The sequence below is a fragment of the Nannobrachium achirus genome (assembly GCF_963921795.1).
Source record: "Nannobrachium achirus genome assembly, chromosome: 3".
In the NCBI taxonomy this organism is placed as follows: domain Eukaryota; kingdom Metazoa; phylum Chordata; class Actinopteri; order Myctophiformes; family Myctophidae; genus Nannobrachium; species Nannobrachium achirus.
Window position 1 is genome coordinate 46720822 of NC_137812.1, and position 11912 is coordinate 46732733.

General features: G+C 39.5%; 1 protein-coding gene across 1 annotated transcript; it reads left to right on the top strand.

Moving 5' to 3' along the window:
* Positions 1-9297: 9297 nt before the first annotated feature.
* On the top strand, positions 9298-10203 carry LOC308282293 (forkhead box protein D1-like; the record flags this gene model as incomplete). The annotated part of the gene is made up of 1 exon (XM_080722640.1): positions 9298-10203. One exon carries the CDS (start codon positions 9298-9300, stop codon positions 10201-10203), a length of 906 nt encoding a protein of 301 aa, XP_080578766.1.
* Between the last annotated feature and the right edge of the window lie 1709 nt (positions 10204-11912).

Below are 11912 nucleotides of genomic sequence, written 5' to 3' on the forward strand. Positions count from 1 at the left end.
CAAAATGACTTATTTCTATTGATTACTCATGCCATGGAGACTTGAGTTCAATAACCTTTTTAGTTTTTTGTCGCATTCCTAAGACAAAATGTATTACAATAAATGTACCTCCATTGATTTCCGGAAGGGGACCCGAATGCATTTGGGTCCCCTTCCGGAAATCAATGGAGGTAAATTTACTATAATCAAATCTTTGTCTTAGGGACAAATACAAAAAAAATATGATTGAACTCAAGTCTCCATGGCGTGAATCATATTATTGAACTCACGTCTCCATCACGGTGTGAATAATCAACAGAAAAAAGGTCATCTTGGTGGTGAACTGCTCCTTTAAACGGAACATTCCATGATAAACCTCATGCAATGGTCATTTACGCACAAGTATAAAAACCATAGTTGTCCAGTCAATTTCAGCCAGTCCAGTGTTGTCTTCCTACTCTAGCATTGACTTCACAGGACACTCGCATGTTCAATGTATTTTGCCTTGTCATTTTATCATAAGCACTTTTTAAAAACCATTTTACTTGCAGTTAGAGCCACTTGTCTCAAATAACAAATAGTCAGGGGATATCTTCAGAAATAGTGTCAAATCCTGGAATAAATTCCTTACCAGAAAGTTTCTTCACCAATGTGTTCATAAAGGTGTCTAGTAACATACCTCACAAAGACTGAAATTCAGTTTCCCTAGGAGAATCCTTGACAGCTGATGAAAGTTGCCGTCCCATTAAATTAACTATACAGGATAAAACACACCAAAATAAATATGCTTTAAGTAGCAGTTGAGGGGTGAAACTAGGGGTTTTTCATGATTCTGAATCCATTTCAAGCATTTGTTTTACACAAAAAACATTCCTTGGGCTTGTGTGAGCCGCCTTTACCCCAAGGAATGTTTTTCATGCAAAACAAATGCTTGCAATGGATTCAGAATCATGAAAAAACCCTGTTTGACCCCTCACATCCTACTTAAAGCATATTTATTTTGGTGTGTTTTATCCTGTATAGTAGTTAAGTTAATGGGAGCCCAACGTTCAGCATCCGTAACATATTCTCCTAGGGAAACTGAATTTCAGTCTTGGAGAGATGTGTTACTAGACACCTTTACAAACACATTGGTGAAGAAATGTTTTGGCAAGGAATTTATTCCAGGACTTTTTAAGATATCCCCTGACTAAAAGGAGTATTTCAATTCCAACCTAGATTGCCAGCAGGTAGGCTATGTTGACACCATCGAGCATACTGCACACCTGTTATAAGACCTATTCAAGGCTTTGATTAAATAATTGATCAGGTGTGCTTATATCACAGTGTTGGATTTGAACATTCCTGGTTGTAAACCAACACATTAGCTGGTTTTGTTACTCAGTGGGATTACCATATTTAATCATCACATTAAGTTTACTCTTAACTGTCCAACACGCACAAAAGGAAGTGTAATTGTCTGTGTAGGAGCATATTTAATTGACAAATCTTTACATGTATTAAATAAATTCAATGTTGACATCTGTCATCCTGAAGAACTGTCCTTAATTACCAGCTATGTTGAATATTCTGTTGAGCCATTGTGCCATGTTTAGGGTTGGGTCAACTTGGTCAACAAGTTGGTAGCAACAAGTAACGTAGCTTTGCTTTATCAAATATAAAAACGTTTATTTGCTTTGCAAAGTTGACTTTATTTGAATTTACCTGGTAAATAGTAGCTCTATGTCTTGAAATGTGCATTAGTATTACCATGATGATACTAGTTAGGCCTACCACGTCTCCTTTTAAGAACCAGAAGCACAGCCACTGAATGTGTTTATGTAGTGATGGGGGAGCAATCAGTGTCAACCTGTGACACCGGCGTTTTTAACACGACACAACCAACAACAGCATCTGACAGCACACGAATCTGACACCGATCGTTCATTGTCATTGTGATCCATTTGAAACTACAACTTGAACTGAGGAGAAACAAGTCCAGGCCAGGGTAAGCGTCCGTATTCCCAGCGATCGCAGTGTCCATTGTCTTTTACTTTTTCAATGATCGTGAAGCACTTTTCGGGTGTTTAAACATGTGCCGCTCCACTTTTATGTAATGCCCGTTTAAAAAAAAATAATAATGTAAGGTGATCGTCTGTTAGCATTGTTTTATGCTAACTGATGCCCATGGCCGCTGCTAGAAGTAGAAGTTATGATCAAACTGATCATAACTTTTTGCAAACATGATCGGAGACTTGGATCGGGGTTAAAGAGTGCATTAAAGTGCATAGCCAACGTTCAACCTGGCGTTCATTATTATTATGTGATTTATAGGCGACATTTGTCCAAAGAAATCAAAATATTGAAATAACTGCAGATCTACAAGCTCACAGTGCGTAGCGGTGCAACGCATTGTGAGGTTGTAGGTCAGCTATTTCCGCTTTTAAAGAAACGGGGTTTAAGTGGTTAAATATGATGCTCTGTGGATGGCTGGATGCGCTCGAGACCCGCGAAATTCAAGATCAAAGGAACAAAGTTGGTTACATTTGGTTACATTTTGGAGACGTAATTTCGGTGACATTTGAGAGGTAATGTATTTAAACTAAGCGTGGATAATTGTATTAATTTATTTAAAGCTTAAGTCGATAAATCCTTTCTAAAGACAACATTTAGCAAATAGTTAAAATAATTAATGCATAGATAGATATATGAACTAACTAATGTTTCTGATGCCATTAAACTAGCCCTGGTCCATATGGACCAGGGCTACCATTAAACCGGTGTTTTAGGTATGTATAGACAAATAAAAGCTTCTAAATGTGTTTGCCATATTTTTGGGATTGTTAATTTTTTTAATGTCAACCAGGAACATATTAAATGTATTCATTTTATTGCACAATGCAATTTTTTTTTCTTGTTTTTTTTTACTTGAATATCATGACATACTTTTTATTGACATTCTATCTCCTTAGATTTAAATAAAAGGAAACATAATCTAATGTATCTGCTTAAATGTGTTTTGTTTCTCTTTTTCCCAGATAGACTCAATATGTCAATATGAGCTCAGGGAAAGAACCATCAGTTGCCTTCAGCAAGGAAACCCAGGGGGGCATGAAGCAATTATCTGACCCATCAGGCTTCCATAGCACTCAATCCACTATTTTCTACTTTCTCCAAGAGACACAACCTGTCCAGTGTGGTTACCTGGATTCAAACTCATCCACCACTTGGTCAGACGGAAATTCAAGCCAGGATGCCCTGCCCCTGATGGTTCAATATGGGGCTGAAGATGTGAACTTGTCTCTCCCATCTGACTCTTCTCAGCACAGTTTGTCACATATGTGGCCTTGTAACCATGACGAGAATGGCACAGAGGATACCGGTAGTATTGAATACAAGACAGAGTCCAGCCCTCAATGCAGTAACCCTTGGGACGTGATGAACCTTATCAACCTGCAGTGTGAGAGGCTTTTGCATTTTGAAGATGTAACAAATACTACAGACCAGGGCCTGAGATGTGGCAGTGTGACTTCTCGCCTAATGACGGATCCTCAGTCCACTTCTGTAGTCACTACAAGAGAAGAAAACATAACTTGTGTCATGCCCTTAGAAGACATGATGGGTGAGTTTAGGGGAAGCTGTAGTGAAGGATCCAGTGACTTTCAAGAAAAGTGGTCTATAAATGACCCCCAAATGGATGTTGTTATCCAATCACCAACTTATGACAAAAGCGACAATGTGCAAACAGAGCAAAATGTTACTGCAGATGCATGCAAAGACTCAGTGATGGCTGAAGATGGTGCTCTCACCACACTTGTTTGGAATGACGGGAATTCCATCTCTACTGCACCAGGAGATGTGTTATCACATACACAGATCTCAGCTGCATCAGAAGATAACTTTGGCCCACTGCATCTACAGCTTACCTGTAACTTGGATGAAGATGCAAGCCTTGTATACCCTTCTTTAAGTACAATGGAATACCTGACATCAGAGCCAGCATTAACACTCGACTTCAATTCAAACCTGCTTTTCACTGTTGATGCCCAAAATGACTCACAACCCTTATCCTTGAATTTGCTTTCTGCCTCTCCACAGTCTCTCATAATGAGCAATGAGACTCAGTCAAATGCAAAAACACAAGTGCAAGATTGTGAAATTGCAGCATCTACAGTAGAACACGGACAACGCCTGACAAAGGAATCCGCTCATTCTCCACAGTTGTCATTTCAAAGCTATACAGAAGAAACAAACTCACCAGCCCTTCAACAGTGCATTGTGACAACTAAACCAGAGTACAGACAAAATGCTTCCCATCCATTCCCTGAGCAGACCACAAGGAGAACCAAGACCCCCAGAAAACAGCCCCACCCAAGCAAGAGTCCTGATAATGAAGACCCACATTTCCAGGGTGTGACCTTCACCATGCACACACAACTGGACAGTAGGGAGCAGTGTCGGCTCCTCATAAAGTCCAAGTACAGGTAAAGACAGCTTGTATCCATTGGGAAATGGTGGCATATTATTTATCTATTAATTATTATTATTTTATCAGAGAAATCACACAGGATTTGCATCTCATTTGCAATTGAGCTATGGTAAAAAGGCAGCATACAGCAGTTAATTAAACACAAAAACATAAAAGGCACTACACTACACTGTATAATACTTAGGAATGCATAAAATGTGGCAAGAAAGGCATACAAGTATTGGAGGGGATACAAATACGGTGCTGCGTGACAGAAAAGATACAACAAGTCTAAAGAGAAGTTAAAAACACATAGCCAATTTCTTAAATACAACACTACTGGGAATGGGGCTGATGGACATATGGAACAGAAACTGATCACACACACACACACACACACTATTCAGTGGCACGCCAAATACATTCTGGGATTGGCAATTTTTGTCTAAATAAGGGAAAAGCCTGCGTAGAATAACATGGAATAAATGTGACCCTAGAATTGAAATGGGAACAGTTGTCACCTTTTATTTTATTTTTATGCTGTTATTTATTTTTTATGTTTTACTGTATGTCTTGTGGTGTTTGTATGTCTTAAAACTTTAAAACTTTAAATGATAAAAACAAAAGCATACAAGTAAAATAACATACTTCCTAATGGCTAAAGGGGTTTCTGTCCATATACTGTGCAGTACAAGCCTGATCATAATATATATATTTTTTCTTCTCTTTTATCTATGTATTCAGAAGACTGAAAATTAAAATGACTTCATTTGTTGCTCAATAGTTGTGTCTGGCATCATGCATGTACCTTCCCTACAGTAAGGAGCTGTTTAAGAGGTCCAGAGTAAGGTCACGGTCTTCCCAGAGTTCCCTTAGAACCAGTAGCTCAGATGAGGAGAGTGATGCAACCAACAAGAGTTCTAGTAAGTATATGGTTAGGGTACTCTTAACTGCTCAACTAAGTCTTGAGATGATGAGATTGATATTCCACATGGCACATTATTTACAGGTTTTCCCAACTTGTTGGGGTGAAATTGAGTTCCTCTGATATTGAAATGGACCCACCTCTAAAATTACTAATAATTTGGCTTAACATTGGGCTATACTGCTGCTTTTAAGGTGTTTAAGACCAGGTTATTAAGCAAATAGATATACCGGTGTGCTATTTTGTGTTTACTTTTTTGGGGGTGATGTGGGTTCTCTGGATAACATAAAGGGCTTAATAAGTTAATATGTTTTAAAATAAATGTGTGTCAGTCAATTATTCCCTTTGGTTGGCTCAGTGTGAACAGGTGAAAAAAGTGTTCAGGTCAATAATGCATGTCATGCAAAATGCCCCTTTTCCACCACTAGGGGGCACCACCACAGCACAATTTGCTTTCAAACAGCTTCTCTACAGCCAGGCAGGTGGAATACATTTGATGAGCGATAATAAAAGAGGTATTTAGAGAAACTGCTGTGTAAACATCCTAAGACTATAATGGGTAACAAACAGTTCCCTTAAGGCCTTTTTTTAATAGGGGAGTGAAAAAGAAGGATAAACAAAACATGTCATTGGATACTGTTATACAAAAACTGTATTTTTATAGCGCTAATACAGTAAGTCCATTTATTAATCAACAAATAAACTAGAGAGTGTGTTGTCATTATTCTCCATTCTCTGGAGTTGTAATACACAAAAGTGGCATAACTGCCTGCGTAGGACATGCTTTTACTGAAATACAATAACTGTATTTGCAGGTGTTTTTTCAGTGCAAGTCTTAAGCCCTTTGCACACAGGACAGTTGCGTTTTTTTCGTTTGCGGCATGAATAAAACGCATTGGATTTGGTGTGCAAGGCTGTGTGGAATCGGCGCTGCGGATCCAAAAAGGAGTCATAAAAGGAGTGATGAGTTTTTTACCGCATGCGACAAGACGCACGAATCGAACTGGGTTCGATCGAGAAAAAAACGCACGGCGGCAGCCACTCGTCGCACGGCTAATTCGGAGCCGGTGTGCATGAGGTCATAGAGAATCATTGTTTTCTTTTCAAAAAATGAAATTGTCCGTTTTATCCGTGCGGTTAAACGCGCCTGTGTGCAAAGGGCTTTATTCTTACTAATAATTATTTTTGAAACATTTCTTGCACACCTGAAGTGCCTTGGTGTCAGATACGTAGGGGCAAAATAAAAACATAATCCCAAACAATGTCTTCACTTGTACTGTACTTGAGCACAACATTTCAGTCCAAGACCTTCATCAGGTAACTCCTGCGTGATGAAGATATTGCAACTGAAATGTTATGCCTATTAAATTACTGTTGAAATACTTAATATGAATTACCACTGTCTCTCCCTATCAGAGAGCAAAGTATGTGCATCATGCTGCACTAAGAAGACCCCTATGTGGAGGGATGCTGAGGATGGGACCCCGCTCTGTAATGCGTGTGGAATAAGGTGACTTCTACTGTATTCATATATTGTTGTAGGCTGTTCAATACATGTACCAGTATGGTCAGAGTAAGAGTACTTATCTACACGTTCTGGTTATTGTGAATTATATTGTCAAGGGGGCTTATTAAAGCAATATTTTATTTTGTATTTTCTCTCTTTATTTTTTATTGTGCCCTTGGTATTTAACAGAAACATTCACTCCAATATTCCCTGTGTGGCTAGTATCGCTTGGTTTGTTATAATTATTATTATTATTTATTTTTGAATACTGGATGCAGTGTCATGTTTCTGTATGATGCTTATACTGAGCTATTCTGTACACATAGTTTTGCACCTAAAGAATATTGTTTATGATGCTGGGGGTTACAGATGCTGCGTTTATTGCACAATTAAAGATTGAGGAAGCATAATAGCATCAGAGAAATGTAATTAACACAGTATTTTTCTTATTAAGGTATAAGAAGTACAGAGTGCGTTGTATCAACTGCTGGCACATCCCTAGGAAGGAGGGCAACACCAGCCTGTGCTGCCCCAAGTGTGGAAACTTTGTGAGGCTGACTTCACAGCGAAAACACAAAGTCTGTTAGTGAAAGTGTAAAAGGTGTGGTGGTTTAACACCGCACAAAATTAAACTACACGCTCAAACACTGGTTCAAATTTAGAAATGCTGGTCCAGCCAAGCTTGGCTCTGTACACGTTCAGCCTGCTACAGGTTTTCAAACTTACTGACAACAAAATTACTATTTAGATTGACTTAATATATTTTTACTGAGAACTCTTGAGTACTTTAATCTGTTCCATCTTGCACTTTTGCACACATGTATACCTCGGATAACGACTCCCTGACTGTTTATATTGCTGTGTAGTTTTATATTGATTTAGTCTTCACTCTGTCTTGCACAGTAAGCATGAAGTCATAACTTTTTTGATATTGTACCACTTGTACACTTAGGACCCTGTTTTTGTCCATGGTAAACCCTTAACCCCTAAACATCTTTGCCTTTTTTTTACTATTTAGAAAAACATTTTTAAATAGTTCAAATAGCTGATCTACAAGCGTGTCATAACGTGTCGATGTAGATCGGCTATTTGAAGTATTTTAAAATGTTTTTCAAAATAGTCAAAAAAGGCAAAGACGTTTAGGGGTTTAGGACTTAGCACGGACGGAAATAGGGTCTCATCACTAAAGGCTTCATTTGAATCCATGTGTTGTCTTGTTTACCACACAGTGAAATCCTGTGTAAAAATAGACCCAAATGTACCCCGTAAGGGTAATTATTTATTGCAAAAACCTGTTGCTCTGTTAGAGCCTGACAGCTTAATATATGTTCTGCTGTGCATTTTGTTGTTTAATTTATAAATTTCTATTGTGATTGTTTTCATTCTTTCCTTGTTCTCGTTTGTTGTTTTCTTCGGCAATCGTTCAATTTTTGCTAGCCAAATAATTGCTCTGAGCTGTTTTTGTGGAAATAATTTTGTTGGAGAGTGTACATGTTTTGGTCTCAATTAAAATTCTTTTGAAGAACCATTTTTTCTGCATGTAGCCTATAGAATTTATTAAGAAAAAGATTTGCTCATGTTGTTCAATTTGTGTGTGTGTGTGTGTGTGTGTGTGGGATAGTTTTAATACAGTTTCCGATACAGTTCATGAACAGTACATAAGCCTTTATTTCCTTTATGTGATCATATCCATGAATGCCTTATTTGGCATACGGTATGAGAGGCATATTTTCCCAATGTGGCTGTTTCAAATCAGTGAAAGACGTAATCCATTTTGGAATAATAGTGGCCCTGTATCAGTCTGTGTGTGGCCACCCACTTGGCAAAGAAGTCCATAGCAGCCTACCACTTGGTGAGCTGAGGAAGTATACTGTAAGTCCCACTAAACAAGTGAAAAGTAGGGTCTATACCTTAGGGCTGTAGCCTATAGGCCATATTACGTGGGTTGTATACAGTAACAGTAGTAACTAAGTGTGTGTGTGTGTGCGCGCGCGCGCATATAAATAATGTATGGTTGGCTGTGAAAAACGCCTTAAAAATCGTCAGTAGATTTTACTCTGTAGAAGTGAAAGTATTTCATTCATAAACATAAGATTTGTTCCAGATATCAATGGCCAAGCATGAAGCTGGGTGGGTGGTTTAGATCTGAGGGGGCACCGTTATGTATTGCTATGTTGGATTTAAAGACTAGGGTAGCCTATCCGTTTACCTCTGTGCAGCGTTTCATTGGACAGGGTAGGCCTATATTGTTTTTATTTAGCAACAATGTTTGCAGGAGGAGGAGAAAGGAGGGGGGAGAGGAGGGGGAGGCTAAAAAGTCAAAGACGCAGACAGATGCGTTTCCTTTTTTTGTGAATGAGAAGCGGACAGGGGGACCTGCGCGTGTTCGTCATTAATCTTGCCTGTTGGTGCAGGTGGCACCGGCACGCCTCGAGGACAATGACCCTGGACGACAAACTCATCATGGATGAGAACGACATAGACGTGGAGGGGGACGGCGACAGAGATTATTCGTCGCTGCTGAAAGAAGACCGTGTCAATGTGGGGGAGCGAATGGTCGAGTCTCCTGACCGGGGTCCGTTCCGTGCCGGTGGTCCGGGCAGGAGCGCAGCGTCCGTGAAGCCCCCGTATTCATACATCGCTCTGATCACCATGGCCATCCTCCAGAGTCCCAAGAAGAGACTCACTCTCAGCGAGATATGCGACTTCATCAGCCAGCGCTTTTCCTACTACCGGGAGAAGTTCCCGGCGTGGCAGAACTCCATTCGCCACAACTTGTCCCTAAACGACTGCTTTGTCAAGATGCCCCGGGAGCCGGGGAACCCCGGGAAGGGGAACTACTGGACTCTGGACCCCATGTCGGCCGATATGTTCGAGAACGGGAGCTTTCTTCGGCGGAGGAAGCGCTTCAAGCGCCAACATTTCCGTCTGGGAACCATAAAGGACACCGTTACGCACGCTGGGATTCCTTACTACGGAGCGCACGGGACAGGCGCGTACCTCCAGCTGCCCGGTTTAGAGTTTTACCACGACCTGGGTTCAACAACCTCCACTCCCCCTAGAATCCCACCTGTTAACAGCATTTTACCCACGCTCTCTTCTCTCCTCTCCAGGACCTCCACGAGTGACGCACAAAAGACTCTTATCTTTGATCATTTTGACACGGTGCGCCGCACCACTACCGTGTCATCTCACCTCCCCAGCCCCCCTTTCTTCTCTCCCGTGTCACTTCATGGACTGATGCCACCACCGCATCCCCTCAGCCTCCCCTCAGACTACTACAAACTGGGCCCTCTCTCCAGTGCGAGCCTAGCGAATAAACTGTTGCAGCCTATTGGCAATTAGTCTGAGATTAACGTGTTGATCAGGGTTTAATAGGCCTCTCTGTGCAGAAAGTGTCGTTTATTTGTTGGCTTCAGAGTAATTTGTTTTGAACATTCTTTTTCTTTTTCTTAGCAATTTATCATATAGGTTGCGCATATAATATAGCTCACCTCGACATTGAAGGCCAATGTCTAACGTGCCTATGCAATTTATTAAACAACAATGGTTCATTTATAACAAATACTATTTTTCTACAAAGCTGTTATTTTTTGTTTCAAGTATAGGCCTAAAACTGAATTTAATAATTAATGATATACAACTCACCAATAGACAATATTGAGAGGGTTAAATCAGTTGCTTGTTTGTCCAGAGTATAAATTAGTGGTATAATAATAATAAGTCTAATTCTATATTCTTTATTATGAACATGTTTTAATAAATTATTACTTTTTTAGCCTATAATATTTTGACCAAAATAATAGTAGGCCTATTCATTTTTAAAATATCAACAGATGTTTAAAAATATCAACTGACAATTATAGTCTAGTAGTATATAGCCTATGATTTTGAGCAAGCTAAAATGCAGTTGTTATACAATTGATTGTTAGCCTATATTATTGACAAAACAATGCAGCACCTGGCTGTCTGGAAAACGGTTAACTATGACATAAATTATGACTTTATACAGGTGACAAGGTTTGATTGATCACCATCACTCTGCATTTAGAGGTAATGTAAACACTAGAGCTTACAACTAAACCCCCTGTTTCTATGTGTGTCTGTGTGCATTGTGCGGCCACAGATGTTACAAAGTGAGGCATTCTTCAGTCAAAACAGGCTTTCATATACTGTAGCAAAACATGAGTGCATTGTGCCAGTCCCTGCACTCTAAATAACTTGCATATGACCATGGCAATACTGCAATGGTATTATCAGCGTTATCAAATGCATCTGGTGATCTGGCCATAAAGGTTAGTGAATGTAAAACTGTATATCCCACTTTTGGCTGCTTGTTTTGTTATGTCTTGAGTTTTATTCATACTCTAATTGGATTTTGGTCACTGTCATTATGCCAATGGCATAATGGCAATTAAACTGCCAATGGCATGGTGGCAGTTTAAATGTGCATCATGACGATGCACACGGCCTGCTGCTGTATTTGTTGCATTAGAGCAAGTGCAACGAGATTTATTTGCAATGATTTAGCTGGCCCAGATGATACATGTGCTTGGAAAATGCTAATATGTGTACGTGTAAGTAACGCTGTAAGTGTAGGCTATTGTAGTTTAACAACTTTCAAACTGGTGTCACAATTTTGGACACACTTTCAAAAGAAATAGCAGATCTACAAACTTACAACACATGACCTTTTTTTCTCGCTATTTGTCATACAACAAAGTAGGCTATAAATAAGCGGTTAAAGTTGAACCAGCTCCCAGTATCATACATGACATTCATTTTCATACATTGATGGGTAATTTTATTTCTCACATGGTAAAAAATAATCTTTTTCAAATCTCACTCAAGATTTTATGAGAATCTAGTTGGCAACAAGATTCTAAAATGTCACTGTAAAACCGATATAATCCAATAAAGGATTAAAAGACAGACTACAGTATCTCACCAAAATTGTGTGTGTGTGTGTGTGTGTGTGTGTGTGTGTGTGTGTGTGTGTGTGTGTGTGTGTGTGTGTGTGTGTGTGTGTGTGCGCGTGTGCGTGTGCGTGTGAG